General features: G+C 34.5%; 1 protein-coding gene across 1 annotated transcript in view; it reads right to left on the reverse strand.

Moving 5' to 3' along the window:
- Window positions 1-2,037: 2,037 nt before the first annotated feature.
- Window positions 2,038-17,287, reverse strand: part of LOC148940502 (uncharacterized) — a 50,477-nt gene continuing 35,227 nt past the window's right edge. The window contains exons 3-5 of the mRNA XM_089105181.1: window positions 9,770-10,005; window positions 6,203-6,313; window positions 2,038-2,421 (exon numbers count right to left, since the gene is read on the reverse strand). Of these exons, the coding sequence (XP_088961307.1) occupies window positions 2,090-2,421; window positions 6,203-6,313; window positions 9,770-10,005 (679 nt within the window). The 3' untranslated portion in view covers window positions 2,038-2,089. The remainder of the gene's footprint in view (window positions 2,422-6,202; window positions 6,314-9,769; window positions 10,006-17,287) is intronic.

A 17,287-nucleotide genomic window follows, 5' to 3' on the forward strand; every position in this document is an offset into this window, starting at 1 on the left:
AGTATTATTTGAAAAAAACTACGTTTTCTAAAGAGTTAAAGAGGCTGAGTTACAAGGTCGAATCTTAAAACGTACAGGGATTAGGAGGCACAGTTGGGGGGCTGCCGCCCCCAAAACTCCCTGCTTTCGCAGCCTTTAAATAAAAAAAAAAGTTTTTTAAACTGAAAGTAAGGAGCGACATTAAATCTTAAAACGAACAGAAATTATTCCGTATATGAAAGAGGCTGTGCCCTCCTCAACGCCTCGCTCTTTACGCTAAAGTTTTTATTGTTTAAAAAAAAGAGTTGTGAGAAAGTCAAACTTTAGCGTAAAGAGCGAGGCGTTGAGGAGGGCACAGCCTCTTTCATATACGGAATAATTTCTGTTCGTTTTAAGATTTAATGTCGCTCCTTACTTTCAGTTTAAAAAACTTTTTTTATTTAAAGGCTGCGAAAGCGGGGGTTTGGGGGCGGCAGCCCCTAACTGTGCCTCCTAATCCCTGTACGTTTTAAGGTTCGACCTTGTAACTCAGCCTCTTTGACTCTTCAGAAAACGTAGTTTTTTTCAAATAATTTCTGCACGTTTTTGTACAGTTTATTACTTATTATTGCTTGACTAACTGTTAGCTGTTCGTGTCAGGAGTTAAAGTTGGGGGGCGGCAGCCCCCCAAACCCCCCGCTCTTGAACATTCTTGTGTTAAGGCTTTTAATTCCTCAATACTCAAATCACGTCGTATAGGGTGCCTCCTAATCCCTGTACGTTTTAAGGTTCGAACTTGTGACTCAGCCTCTTTAACAGCCCCCCAACTGTGCCTCCTAATCCCTGTACGTTTTAAGGGTTGACCTTGTAACTCAGCCTCTTTAACTCTTTAGAAAACGTAGTTTTTTTTCAAATAATTTAAAAAAAAAGAGTTGTGAGAAAGTCAAACTTTAGCGTAAAGAGCGAGGCGTTGAGGAGGGCACAGCCCCTTTCATATACAGAAGCGGGGGTTTGGGGGGCGGCAGCCCCCCAACTGCACCTCCTAATCCCTGTACGTTTTAAGGTTCAAACTTGTGACTCAGCCTCTTTAACAGCCCCCCAACTGTGCCTCCTAATCCCTGTACGTTTTAAGGGTCGACCTTGTAACTCAGCCTCTTTAACTCGTTAGAAAACGTAATTTTTTTCAAATAATTCAAAAAAGAAACTGAGTTTCTTTTTTAAAGTTTAAATTCAGTATATAAAAAATTTGCTCTGACGGTGAATCGAACCCAGGTTTTCCGCCTGACAGTCAGGAGTACCAACCGCTGGACTAAAGAGACACAATTGTAATTGTTTTTTAGTAAATGGAATCTATTTTCGACGCAAGCAAATTCCCACAAAACTTGATATTTGGTTTTTGGAAAACAGGGAAGAAGTGATCAGATTGAGCTGAAATTTCGAGGATAAGCTCCCTGGCCCCAGGAAAGCTTATCCTCTAAATTTCAGCCCAATCGGACAACTTTAAAGGGGGGGTGTGGTGGGAGGGTCGAAACTTCCGGCCCAGTTTACCCCATGAAGATAAAGTCGGAGGAGGATGAAATTTTGCAAGTTTCTTAGCTTGAGCTTGGGCTACAAAATGCGATTGCCACCATTTCTCTGTGACCTCTAGGACCTGAAATCGCTTAACATTGTGGTGGGTCGCCTCTTTATAGAGGCACAAGTGTGCCTCCTTGATTTTCCTTTTTGTGTTTAAAACCTTATTCGGGTTCAGATTAAGACTTTAAGACCCTGAAACTGTTGTACAGTTTCAGTAGAGTATAATAATAAAAGTGAAAACAAGATGAGAAAGAGATAATAAATGCAAGTTGCAGCACCCAAAAATAGGTACGAAAATCTGATTTTAAAATGTCAATATTAAACCCTTTTTTATCTTTTTAATCTTATCTGGGTATCAAAAAATTATTGTTAAGGAAATAACAATGTTCGGTGTGAAATAATTTAGTTAACCTTGGTTTTATAAGTTTGGTACCAATAAATATGTAATTACTTCGTAAGCTAAGGGATAAATTGTAAAAAAATAATGATATAGTTACCAATTGTATACTGGTTATAATGTTCAAAAAATAATAAAATAATCAAAGGATAAAATAAGCTATTCACTGCGTGTGCTCGATTTTTGTCCGTCTGAAGCTTCTTCCGCAGGTTTAACAAAACCAGATTGTATCCTTGGAGGCATATTTGGGGTTTGTTCTACCGTGGTTAATCGCTCAATTGTACCTTCAACATGGCCAATGCCGGGTACTCCGTCTGCTGAATATATTACTTGCTCCACATGTTGTATATGAGCGTTGGGGGCTCCAGCCTGATTTAAGCTTTCTAGCACTGGGGCTATTAATGTGTGAGATATCTCAGGAGGGAGAGCTGCTGAAGGGTTTCCGTATGGGACTGGAATATCGTTGTAAGTAGAGTGGGTCTTGAAATTTCCTGAAATGCAGAATATATATATTATATATATATATATATATATATATATATATATATATATATATATATATATATATATATATATATATATATATATATATATATATATATATATATATATATATATATATATATATATATATATATATATATATATATATATATATATATATATATCCAATATATCTTAAGCTATTTGCTATTTTGATCCAGGAGCTGCATAGTGGCGTCTATTGGGGAGAGGAGAGCCTGTGCTAAATCCCGCTTCACTAGATTTTGCGACCTACCTTTTTAGTGGGTATTTTCACTGAAAAATACTTTTTTTGGTATTTTCATTGAACAAAAATAAGAAAAAGACACAATTTTCCCACCCTAGATTTTCGAAATTATATTTTGCCCCCTCTAAATTTTTTTTAATTGACACCACTACTGCTTCTAACAGACATTAAGTTTCACAAGCTGGGATTCCAGTAGCATGAAACTTTGAAGCCTAACTGCGCCCGACCTATGAAGATTTGCAAACTAAAAAAAATTTGGATCGTCTTCAGCTATAGATACCTGTATAACAGATTTAAAGCAAAACTCAGCAATCAAACAGTTCGTGGTAACGAACTGTAAGTAAGGAGCGACCCGGCTCAATAGTAATCGAAACTCTAAAAAACAGGATTTTGAAACCAATAGATACATCAAAAGAATCAGATTTTAATACTGATTTCACATATATAAGTTTCATCAAGTTTAATCTTACCCATCAAAAGTTACGTGCCTGAGAAAATTTGGCTGATTTTCGAAAAGAGGAGAAATACCCACTAAAAGCTATAGAACTTTAATGAAAATCACACCATCAGATTCAGCATATAAGAGAACCCTATTGTAGAGGTTTCAAGCTCCTATCTGCAAAAATGTGAAATTTTTTATTTTTCTCCAGAAGAAAGATGACGGATGCGTGTTTATTTATTTATTTTTTTTTCCAGGGGGGATTGTATCGACCCAGTGGTCCTAGAAGACCGTGGGAGGGCTCATTCAAACGGAAATTAAAAGTTCTAGTGCCCTTTTTAAGTGACAAAAACAATGGAGGACAACTAGGCCCCCTCCTACGCTCATTTTTTCCCAAAGTCACTCGATCAAAATTCTGAAATAGCCATTTCGTTCACCATGGACAAAAATATAATAAATATGTCTTTTAGGATGACTTAATCCCCCAAAGTCCCCAAGGGGAGGGCTGAAAGTTATGAACTTTACCCAATGTTTATATATAGTATTGGTTATTGGGAAGTATACAGACATTTTCAAGGGGGATTTTTTCTGGTAGTGGGGGGGGTCGGGGGTTATGTGGGAGGACATTTTCGTTGAGGAAGTTTTCATGGGGGAAGGGACATTGCTATGAATGGGCCCCGGATTTCCCAGAAGTATTTAAAAAATGATCAGAAATTAAATAAAAAGATAAACAAGTTTTTCAACTGAAATTAAGGAGCCACATCAAAACTTAAAACGACAAGAAATTATTAAGTATATGATTGGGTTTGCCCCCTTGTCAATACCTTGCTCTTTAAGCCAAATATTTTTTTGTACTTTCATAAGACCTATTTATTCTAATTAACGGCCTTTGTGATTAAGGGTCATTTTTGAAGAATAGGAACAAAATTCGAACTTTAGCGTAAAGAGCGAGGTATTGACTAGGGGGCGAACCACCTAATATGCTTATTAAAAATATATGGATATAGAAGTTCGTTACGTAAGTTAATTCGCAAGTTCCGTATATTTATTACTTTCGAGACAACTTTCGAGACAAAATTAAACAACTTTCGAGAAAGTCATTTAACCAAATAAAAGTAAAATTAATATGCAATTTTTTTTTAATTATTCATGTACGGTGAGCCAAAATCAAAACCTCCATTAATTCAAAAACGTTCAAAAATTAAATTAAAAAAAACAAATTTTTTTAACTGAAAGTAAGGAGCAACATTAAAACTTAAAACAAACAGAAATTATTCCGTATATGAAGGGGACTGTCCCCTTCTCAACGCCTCTCTCTTTACGCTAAAGTTAGGCTCTTTCTCACAACTCTATTTTTTAAAACATTAAAAAACTAATTATGTTGGACCTTTTTTTAACCAGAATTACGGAAACATTTCCGTCCGTACGATTTAATTTCCAAAGTGGGTATGTCATAGCTCCAATTACTAAATTTTGTTTCTAAGAAACATCCAATGCTTTAGAATGGATAGCTGTGTTTTACAGAAAAAAATATCAGGCCTCTTTAGGATAGATAAAATGCTTACTTCCAAAAATACATTTCTATCGCTCAAGGCAGATATTTTGACAACAGGGCCAAGAAATTTTACAACAAGTTAGTATTTAGTCCCAAAACTTAACATTTGGTCATCAGACTAGTTCTTCTATGATGAAGCTTACCATGGGCATCAATTGGGGGGTAAGGAAATAATTCCTCCCATGTATTTTCAAAAACAAGTTTTTTTTTTTAAATCTTCATTAAAAAATTAAAACAAATCCTTGCCACCCTATATTCTCGTGAATTTATGCCACTAGAGCTACCAATTAGAAAACATGAACGTGGCTTATAAAAAGAGAAGTTTAGCTGCCCTGATTGGGTAGCAAAATCACGTCGAATACTTTCCCTACTTAGAGCATTAAACTAAGTTTACAATATTATCTCACAACATCATGCCTGACCTGCCATACTAGAAATTTTTGTATCGTTTTTATTTCTCATCATTCTAAAGTTTTACAGCATCAGCGCTTGCAAAAATTTCACGTTTCGGGGTACAATTTGGCCTTTAAATCCTGATCATATTTGATTACGATGGTTTTGCAGGTTTTGTTGATTTTATTGGTTTTCCATATGAATTTAAGACTTTTAAACAATTTTTCATCTCTGTCATGGAGTGACCTGTAAGCAAGAATCGTAGAGTACATTCAAAAACAGGTTAAAGGGGTTGGACGCTTTTATTGAATAGACTGCACATCAATTATTTCCAATTCATATTTTAGTCTAAGAAATTTTTTACAGAACCAAATTGTTTACACCATCAAAATTAATTGGAAAAAATTATAGTTACTAGGGTCTAGGGTATATAATACTGGTCTGTAAACTTTCAAAAGTAGACTTTCTTTTCTTTTCCTTCAAAGGTAAACTTTCAAAAGTAGAAGCATTGACTAGCTGCCAGGAAATTTAGAAGTTCTTTCAAGAAGAAACAGATTATTTTGAGAGTCTTTAAGGTACGTTTCATCAAACTTCTTGAAGAAAAATTGATCTTGCGACATTTTAAAAATTTCGAGACATTGACGACAGCGTTTAAACAAAAATAATAGCAAAGAACATTTTTTATTTTTTTGCATGGTTTTGGTGTGTTTTTTTTTCACCTTTTTGTGTATACTTTAATTTGTTTAAGCTCTTTTTTTTTAATCACATGTGAAGCATGTGAATCTTTACATGTGAAGCTGAACTTTTTGGATTCTTATAATTGAGTACAAACGTTGAAGCTTTTTTTTTTATAAGTTCACTTTCTTAGTAAATTTTTTGCCATTTTCCGAATTTTTATTTTATTTTAAAATAAAGAGAAAGGCAATTTGGTCTGAGAAATTGTTTACACGTAAAACTTTGATATTTGCAGTTCTATTCTACAGTTCAATCTATCCATCATACATTCCTCATACGTAAGATACGAGTCACAATATATAAAATACATTTCTCAAAAGTAATATACAATACAATAATAAGTAATTATAATGATTATAAAAAATAAAAATGGTGACACACCTTGAACAGGAGCGGATGTAGGATCAAGACCTCCAGTGAAAAATTCTGGACCTCCTGTCTCCATAAAGCTAGATGCTGGATTAATAGTTGGATTTTCTTCTTCTTCAGTGGCTGAAAAAAAGTTTTATATCATTCAATATCAGTGTTTAAATAATACTATTTCTTCAATTATGGATAATATGACATTAAATGGCAGCAGGAGCCACACTTTTAGTTTGTATTATTACAACTGCTACCACGAAGGTTCTTGCTACGGTCCAAAGGATTGTTTTCACTTTTCTTTAAGCGAAAGCCTACAGTACCTGAGTTGAAGAGACATTTTGAGTCTTTGTTGAAGAAAAGTATTGTAGCTTGTTCGGTTTCTTCTTGCTTTTGTTTCTTCGAGAAACGTTTCTGCTTTTGATTTGAAAACCTTGTTCCAGCTGGCAAGCAGTAAATTGCTAGTTTCAAAATAAAGAAACCAAAATTTAAAACTATTTAGGATTTGCGACGGTTCTCTGGCCTTATCGTCAACTTATCTTCTTATAATAATATGGGGGGGGGGAGTTATTTATCCAATTTCTAGGCCGAAGGTGCTGCCATCTACTGTTACTTAATCAATCTGATGTGTGATTTCAGTTGAGTTTATCATTGAACTATCTAAATCTGTGACCGAGGCAGAGGAATAGCATCACCAGTATCTCCTAAACTTTAAAATCCCTCTCATTGCTAAAGCAATTGAGCATTACCGTTTGCTTCTTCCTTTTTCACCTTAGTTAGGCTTTTATTAGCAAGTTGACCTGATGCAAGAAAATGAGCTTCTGAACCAAAACTGATAATTTAATGCTTGACAAGCTCATCAAAGCATACAACATCTTTTTTTTTTCAAACAAAACTGCTGTTTATGAAACATACCGTTTCGACAATTTTGAGGGGCTGACATCTTCAGCATTGAGCTAAATATTGGGAAAAACCGAAATCTGGATAACGACTTGGTAAAAATGATCTAAGTATTGATTCGATGCACAAACCAGCTAAGGCCTAAATAGAGACACCGGCAATCTAAGTCCTAATTCCGTGTATGAACAGCTAAATCCAAGATAGACTTAGTCTTTTCCTACTGTGCGGGTGTAGCAGAAAGGGAGCCAGGTGACACCTTTTTTAACAGACCCTTTTATTCCACATTTTAGCAGAAATGCAGGTATAGTTCACCGTGTTTGATCTGTAATCAAGGAAGGATCCTCAATCAATACGATTGGAGGCCAAAATGGGTCCAGAACCTCTCAAACGACTCACACATGTATGTATTTTTTCATTTTCACTTGAAAGTATCCAGGTCCACTTGAAATAGAAATTTTTGATAGTGTACCTTTACGGTCAAGGCACTAGTAAGCTTCTCAGTTTCAGTTTGGGGATTTTCCATCAAAGGACTTGTGAGTAGGAAACGGCAAGAACTTTCATATTCTTCTGCTAATATTTATTGAAGTTTGTGATATGCGCTTAAGGGTAAGAGAATTCCTCTCCAGGACTATGTTGTAACGAAGATCTTACAGCCTGCTCATTTTCAGGGCCAAGGGGAAACATTCTTTTTTTAAGTTGTCTGTTGTTTGTTCCCAATACATTTAAGAGCAGGAAAATATGTCCTTATGCACGTGGGATAGAGAACTAACATCAACAAAAATGGAACGAAATAAGGAAGTTTCATAATTACTAGTTATGTTAAGAGTAAAAGAGAAAAGCGAACTATGAAATTGGTGTTAAAAAAAGTTAAAAAATTGGCATTAAAAAATTAACGTGTTAAGAAATTCCACTTTTTATTACCCTCTCATTAAAAAAGAAAACAGTTCAGCTGAATTTGAGAATTTTCAAAATCGCTGTTACATCCCTACTGTTTTATGTTACTAATTGTTCAGTTGAAAAATCTGCTCCCAAATTATGAGAAGACCATACCAGTAAATGTATCATTTCCCCCTTTCTTTGAAAAAAGGAAAGTCTTGCTGAGGGATTCTTGGACACTGTTGCTAAACCGTTTTGCTTCTTTTTTCAAGACTCGTTCTCTTACCATTTGTTGAAACAAGCTTTTTAACTGAAGGTAGTAAAGTAAAAAAAAAGTTTTTTCAACTGAAAGTATTGAGTAAAAACATTAAAATTTTAAACAAAAAGAAATTATTCCTTAAATGACGGGAGAAGCCCCTCACTCAGCCCTCACCCTTTACGCTAAAATCTTAAGTCCTTAAAATACTTTTCACTTGAATTCACTAGCCCCTGTGTTTCAAGAGTCGTTCATAACAAAATCAGGACAAACAGTCTCTTTAGCGTAAAGAGCAAGGGATATGGAAGGGAGAGCCCCCTCATATACGGAATAATTTGTGCTCGTTTTAAGTTTTAATGTTGCTCCTTACTTTCAGTTGAAAAAAACATTGTTTCATTTAATTTCTGACGTTTTTTTAAATCATACCCGAAAATTCCCCCTCCCGCCCTCCGTGTAAAAATTCCCCTGCAAAACTCCCCCGAAAACTTTTCTCTGCATGAAAAATTCTCCTCCTGAAAAAGCCCCCAGAAGAAAATTCCCCCTCCTGACAGATTTCTGTAGATTTCCCAATAACAAGAGTCACTCCTTATTTACAGCTTGTTACCATGAGCTGTTTGATTCAATCGACACGACGGTTTTTTTTCTAGTGGACGGGACAGTTATTGAAAATACTGGTAATCTGTTGCGCTCAAAATGGTTTGACAAAATGGTTTGGTTTCACTCAAAATACGTTGTAAGTTATATAAAGAAAGCGAATAAATTGCACGCAACAAAGAACGCATACAATATTTAGATTGACATAGAACGATAATATTACGTAAATGTAACGTAACGACATAAATGTAATGACAATGACAAAGAACGTAAACAATGATCTGAATTATTTTGATTAGATTTACTTTTTTTACCATCGATTTTTACCTTTTGACTTTTTTTTATTCAATTTTTTATTTTTACTTTTGATTAAATTTGATCAGATTTGATTTGCTTGGTTTGATTCTCAAATCAAACGAAGCTTGGTCATGCAAAGAATATTTTACCATTTAGCCATTAGCAGTATTTTACCATTTTTACCCTTTACCATTAGAGTATCATTTAGATGATATACTTACTACTAGGTATGAAGAATTTAAAAAAAAAAACGAAAAGGATGCAGCGCCTTGTGATAAGTAACATTCATAAATCAAAGTAGTTCGGAAAGGTATAATCGATCTGTTAGGCACGAAGAATAGCAGTATTAAAAATTACGAGTATAATAATGATTACATTTTATATATAATTACAATAGTTATAATATAATTATATATAAATTATAGTTATTATATTATAATTTCAAGTATTTATAATTACGTGATAATACTTAAACAGGTCGTATCCAGGGAGGGGGTTTGAACCTCCCTCGAAATCTTTTTCTGACTCGTAAAAAAACGTAACAGAAATGAATGCCAACAAATTTTTCATGCGTTTTTAAAGTTTTTTTTGTACCCCCCCCCCCCACCACAACAAAGAGATCCTGGATAAGGCCCTGATAATTAAAAACCACACTATATACTTACGACTAGGTCTTGGTTCAAATACATCTTCTGCACCTGTTGGGATGTTCTCCTTGGTTTGTCGCGCTGGATCTACTCCTGTAGGTAGTCCAGGAGGAGGTGAACAAGCATCACTAGGAGGTTTAATGCCACCAATACCAGAGTCATGGATTTCGCTAACATTCTTAGTACCTGCACCATATCCGCTTGCTCCAGTTGGAACTCCCTCTCTAGAAATTTCTGCATCCATTTGTTCTAAACTGAAGAAGAAGAAGTTTTAAACAGGAAAATGTATAGCACAGCTCACTCTTGACATAAATTAGGTTTGGTTTGCATTAACTACTTTATCCCATTGTGCTCAAGGATTTTTGCTTGAAAAATCCGTACCCCAGATTTATTTTTTTTTTTGGGGGGGGAGGTTTTACGCAAAGATTTTTTTTCGAGGGGGGGGGGTCCAGAAAAAAACTCAAAAAACGCAAGAAAATGTTTTTTTGTATTCATTTTTGTATCGTTTTTATGAGTCGGACAAACATTTCTGGGGGGGGGGGTTCAACCCCCTTAACCCCCCCCCCCCTGGGCACGACCTTTATTGTGATTATCTGTGTTATTACTGTTCTCTGTAGAAAACCGTTGATACTCGATGGAAAGCACTCTGAACCGATCAAATACAAAATTGAATAAGTTAATAAAATAATTAAGTCAATAAAAAAAGAATAGATTCAATTATTGTCTCCTCTTAATGCGTCAAAGAATCATCTATTTTACAGGATTCGTTTTAATCTCGAACCGGTTGTGATTCTCACTGTGGCTTCTCTTCTAACCTCAGATTTCATTTACGATTCAATGTAATTATCCCTGTCGCTATTCTCCCAACCGCAGATTTTGTTGTCCAGTATTTTCAATTGAGATTCGTAGTGATGCTCGTTGTCGCTTGTCTTCTAGCCGTGCATCTCGTTTGCGTTTCATTTTCGTGCGTCATTACATTAAACATTTTTCTATAATCGTTTTCAAGAAAACATACACGCATACATAAATAAATACATAGTTTCTGATTTTAACTGTATCTTCGTTATTCTTAATTTTAAGTCATGAGATGTCAAATAATTCAATTGAGCTTTCAATTTCAATTCTGGCGTGAATTCAATTCCGCTTTCCTGCTGATGTATTCGTTGTGATTTTGGTTGTCACATGTCTTCTAGCCGAAGATCGCGTTTGTGCTACATTTTACCTCCGACTTTTACGCCATTACCTCCGACTTTGGAATGTTCCAATGCCTATGCCTTCTGAAATGTCTAAAATACCTATTGGCAAAATCATCGTTTTATTCTTTAGTGTCAAATCATAGGGTGGCAGATCAGCAATTTCAGTTGAACTAAGAAATTCCGTCGTGAATTCAATTCCTCTTTCCTGCTTATCCTTTAGAGGCGGTAAAATAACACGTCCCTTATTCAATTGTAATTTTATGAATTATTCTTTAGTTTCAAGACATATTTTCGTTTGCACCTCAATATGATTTCTTACTATTTCTTGTTCCATGCTTTTTCTTTAGCTGTTCAGAGTCGTTTGTCATCTTGTGTAATTTTGCGCGTGTCATAATACTAATCATCAATTCCTCCTTCCTGTTTATCAACCACAGACTCACCAACGCTAAACTAACACATTCCTTCATTCCATTCTAATTTTGCTTTATCATCTAACCGCAAATTTTGTTGTGCAACCATTCGTTTGCAATTCAATGTGATTTTTTCTGTGTCTTGTTCCATGCCTTTTTCTATAGCTGTTCACAGCAGTTTATCATCTTGTGCAATTTTGCTTGCGTCATAAATACTAAAAACGATACGAGCACTGCTTTGGGGGGGGGGGGGTGACGTAATTTGTAATCTTTAAATGCATATAAATTTGAAGTCACACATGAATTCTTTTTATTAAAAAAATAAGGCTCAAAACTAATTTTCTTCAAATCGTGACCTGTCTAAATCTTTTTTCAGGCAATAAAATCTCAGGGTGCCAATAAAAAAAAATTAAAAATATGGAGCAGTTTTCAAGATAAATTTAAACATAAATACGCAGTTGATCGTTTAAAATACAAGATACTTTGATTTTATTATGTTTTATAGATTTTAATATCAAATGATTTTTGGAAAGGGGGGTGAAGAAGAGGTTGTTGTGTTAATTATGGAAAAGGTAACTTTATGGCCGTTATAAAGCAAGTGGGAATTTATTTATGAATTATTTTCATTTTTTCCAAAAGACTTGTTAGTATTTTGTTATTTAACGTTATTTTATATATATATATATATATATATATATATATATATATATATATATATATATATATATATAATATATATATATATATATATATATATATATATATATATATATATATATATATATATATATATATATATATATGCTACTACTACTACTACTAACAACTCACCGCAGCACCAAACAGCCTGAGGCCAACACAGCTACGCACGCTCCTCCTCCACCGCAATCTATTCAAAGCCTCCCTTTTTACACCCGCCCACGAAGTTCCCATTTCCTTTAAATATTTCTGTATGATATCCTCCCACCCTAGACGCGGACGACCTGCTTTTCTTTTAACTCTAAACGGCGGGCTGAAAATAATAATTTTCGGCACTCCGGCATCATTCATTCGTACAACGTGCCCTAGCAACCTTAACCTTTCTTTTATTATAGCCCTAGAGAGCGGTATTGAACCATATTTTTCATATAGCCTATTGTTTGAAATACGGTCAGTCAGCCGGGTACCCAGAACAATCCTTAAGCAATTTTTCTGGAAAACATCTAGCAAATCTTCATCCGCTTTTCGGAGCGTCCATGCTTCAGAGCCATATTTGACCACTGTCATCACTGTAACTTCTAATATTCTAATCTTGGTTTGCAGACTTATCTTCCTATTCTTCCAGACTTTTTTTTAACTGTGAAAAACACCCTGAGCCTTGGCTATTCTATTTTTAACATCTTCACTACTTCCACCATCTTTACTAATAATACTACCAAGGTATGTATATATATATATATATATATATATATATATATATATATATATATATATATATATATATATATATATATATATATATATATATATATATATATATATATATATATATATATATATATATATATATATATATATATACTATTAGTACTACTAGCAACTCACCGCAGGACCAAACCGCATGAGGCCAATACAGCTACGAACTCTTCCCTCCTAAGCTATCCAAAGCCTCCCTCTTTACATCTTTCCATCCCAACCACCGACGACCTGCTTTCTGCTTAGCCCAAGACGGTTGGCTAAAAAGGACGATCTTCAGCAATCTGTACTCCTTCATCCGTAGAACGTGCCCTAGCCATCTTAACCTTTCTCTAATCATAGCCTTAGACAGCGGGATTGAACCGCATTTTGTCGTATAGCCTGCTGTTCGAAATACGGTCAGTCACCCGGGTACCAAAAACAATCCGTAGGTAATTTTTCTGGAAAACATCTAGCACATCTTCATCCGTTTTTCAGAGCGCCCATACTTCAGAACTATACCTGACCACTGTCATCACTGTATCAAGACATCTTGGTTCGCAAAAAAGGCTATTTGGCTAGTCATATAATAAAACCAAGATATAAAACTTAATGCCTGGTTTGGACCACATAGAGACCACGTAAACCACCCTGGTTCGTAGAAATGGCTCTATCGAAAGTCAAATGTAAAATCAAGATATGACAATCAGCATCGTCTACATATTATCACACAAACCATCCTACATTTAGGCCCTAGGGATCATTGATCAGTCCCTGGAGTTGTGTTTTTTGTGTGTGTTTATATTGAATAAAGTCAAAGTTAAAAAAAAACCACCCTAGTTCGTAAAATGACGTTTTGGCTAATGATATTATAACATCCAGACATATTAGTTTAACACTAATATACATAGATAACGGAGAATAAGCCCGTGCGTAACGAACAGCGTTGTTTTGCTCATCTCGTTCCTCCTGCGACCTTATAAGTGCCCTATGCATGTTGAGTAAGGAATATAATGAATGGAGGCAAAATATATACCTTATCTTGTCCAAACCCAAAGGGAAGACGTCTAGAAGGAAACACTTATTTGGAAAAACCGGTGTCTCTTTTTGGATGTTTTGAATGCCTCTGACTGCCCTTGGACCACTAAGGCCTAAGATAGGGCTATGGAAAAACCATGCATTAAAAAATAATAGATATAAAATTTTATCAATAACCACTATGTATAAATTGTTTTTGAGAAAAAAGGCGTAGAAAAAAATTCAGTAGAAGATATTATAAATGTTGCTAAATAAAGTGGCTTTAAGCGGACATATTGTTTCTTTTTTTTAGGTAAGAATGGATAACAAATATTCAATCAAATGCAATAACCCTTTTAAAAGTAGAACCTCCATCATTAGCACTGCATCCCTAGGGCGTTCTCAGAGGCAGCCATGAAAAAATTTTCCCCCCCTCACAGGCACACCAAAAGTCTTTGTAATGCCGGCAAGTATCTGCGGGGACCCTTACTATTGTCTTAGAACAAAATATGGAAAGTCACCATTCCGTGTTTGGAAACCGAGAATCTTTGGAAATCTTTGAGAATGTTTGGAAACTGGCAAAACCTATCTTTGGAGTTGTAACATTGGTTTGAGAAGAAGTGATTGTGATGCCTGCAACTGACTACTGCAACTGAGTATGATGCCTTACCCAGTAAAGAACAAATATTTAGAAAAACCTTGACTAATTTATTTGAATTAAGATTTTAATGAAAGGTCATTTTCTAAAATTCAGCATTGTATTGGTTTTTTTTTGGTCATTTTATTAATTTTAATTACTAACTGCTAGACTAATGTCCAAAATCCTTGATAGACTGGTCTAATCAAAAACGATATTAAAAACACACGCTAATTAAGAAATAGTTGGAAAAATGTATGTATTGCCTTTTGGCATCCATCTATCTTTGACCTAAAATCAAGCAGAACTAGAAGAAAGAAACATTATTACAATAAAGATGGCTAATATATTTATTTAGATTTCTACAGTTTGCTTCACACAGTTTTCTACGATTTCTACGGTTTCTTGCAGTTACACAGTTTTCTACAGTTTTCTACGGTTATCATTAGAATTAGATGGCATGATTATTAATTCCTCGGAGACTTGAGTTCCTTCTAGTAAAGAAGTTTACTTTTCTCTCTTAATTTACGTATACTTCGTAAATTACGTTTTATTTCCGTTACTTACCTTGTTAGAAAATTATACACTGGAAATATTGGTTTTCAACTTTTTCAGAATGTTTTCTTTGCTTTCAATTCTAAGTAACTGACTTTAGATTTCATTACTATCTTAAACACAAATTCCCTTTCTTATGGTCGATTCTCTGGATTCATTAGTAAAGGTTTTCCCCACATAATCCCACGGACTGAGCAAAGGAGACTGAATACATATGTGCAGGATGTTTTCCTTAAGAGCTGTATCACCAGGACCGTATCCAAGATTATTATTCGAGGTGGGGTGGGGGGCTGCGTATCACATATTGCTTATATTTTATGCCGTCTCCTTTAGCCCATAGCTATTTTATATTTAATAGTAACTATATAACTATAGTCCAAAATCCTTGATAGACTGGTCTAATCAAAAACTATATTAAAAACGCAGGCTCCAAAAGCAATTTTTTTTTTTGGGGGGGAGGGGGATTGCTACAAAGAAAACTTTAAAAGACGCATCAAAAACCTGTTGATATTCATTTTTATTACTTTTTTACGAGTCTTACAAACCTTTCGGGGGGCTCAAACCCCCTGACCCCTCCCCTGGATTACGGCCTTGCGTATTACATATTGCTTATATTTTATGTCGTCTCCTTTAGCCCATAGTTACCTTATTTAATAGTATTAGCGTCAAAAATTCTTGATAGACTGGTCTAATCAAAAATGATATTAAAAACACAGGCTCCAAAAGTAATTTTTTCTGAGGGGGGGGGGGGGGTGTTACAAAGAAAACTTTAAAATACGCATCAAACATTTGTTGATATTCATTTTTTTACTTTTTTACGACTCTGTCAAACCTTTTGTGGGGTTCAAACCCCTTGACCCCCCTGGATACGGCCTTGCGTATCACATATTGCTTATATTTTATGTCGTCTCCTTTAGCCCATAGTTACCTTATTTAATAGTATTAGAGTCCAAAATTCTTGATAGACTGGTCTAATCAAAAATGATATTAAAAACACAGGCTCCAAAAGTAATTTTTTCTGAGGGGGGGGGTGTTACAAAGAAAACTTTAAAATACGCATCAAACATTTGTTGATATTCATTTTTTTTACTTTTTTACGACTCTGTCAAACCTTTTGTGGGGTTCAAACCCCTTGACCCCCCTGGATACGGCCTTGCGTATCACATATTGCTTATATTTTATGTCGTCACTTTTAGCCCATAGCTACTTTAATGAACAGTTTTAGAAAATATGAAAATACAGATTGTTAGGGCACATTTTAACTTTAATTTTGGTGTAAATTTTTAAGCAATTTCAGGAAGCGTCAGAAACAGGTAAATTATTTGAAAAACAAAACTTTTTCAAAATTTTCAAAAAAATTGTTTCAAAATTTTTGAAACTAAAAATGTTCCCGCCACATGGATAGGTTTCCCTGTTGGCAATTATCCAATGGATTGTTTCTACGGAAAGACAATAGATATTTAAGTACTTATAGGTATATTAATAAATGGTTGTGGACAATAGTCAGCATACAAACGAAAAACAAGAAATAGAAAACAAGTACAATAAAGTTGGTATAACTTCCTTCTACTTCAAGAAAAAGTAGGATCTACTGCCCCCGTCTAAAATTGAAAAAAATACATTAATTAAACTGAAAATGATAAAATTTGGATTCACATAAAAACAAAATTCTAAACTCATACAAAACCATACTACGTTTTATTCATAAATTAATCAAGTTAATAAGTTATGAAATAAATCATAAAAATCCAAAATCACAAAGGTAGGGTTTTTTATACCTTCTTTTATCCTGAATCACATTGTGATTAACATTCTGAATAATCGACAAAGTAAAGTGGGTCATCAGCACAATGTTGTACATCCTGTCACCATCAGGGGTGTAGCTTAACTGCTATTAAAGCAGTTTACGCTTCCCTTGAATATTTGTACCAGGGAAAAGCTGAATTGTGTAATGATCAAAGATGGTACTTTTCAGTAACTGAGACCCTTAGATAAATCTAGGTCGCAAAACCATTTTAAGGTAATCATTAAAAATCTTTAAAAAAAAAAATTAAAAAAGGATGCAAAAAAAAGAACAAGAAAAAAAATACGAAAATGAAGCAGATCAAAATTATCATTAATACGTTTGACAAAAAGTTATACGCAAGACGCTTGACAAAAAAAGGGTCTAAATATTTAAAAAAATAACAAGAAAATATAATTAAAAAAAAATAACCAAGTAAACGAGTAAACCAAGTAAATTAATAAAATCAGGCCAATAGGCAAGCTAAGTTAATCGATAAGCGGA

This window comes from Artemia sp. Qi Xiang Cuo, chromosome 19 (genome assembly GCF_049724085.1).
Source record: "Artemia sp. Qi Xiang Cuo chromosome 19, ASM4972408v1, whole genome shotgun sequence".
Classification (NCBI taxonomy): Eukaryota; Metazoa; Arthropoda; class Branchiopoda; order Anostraca; family Artemiidae; genus Artemia; species Artemia sp. Qi Xiang Cuo.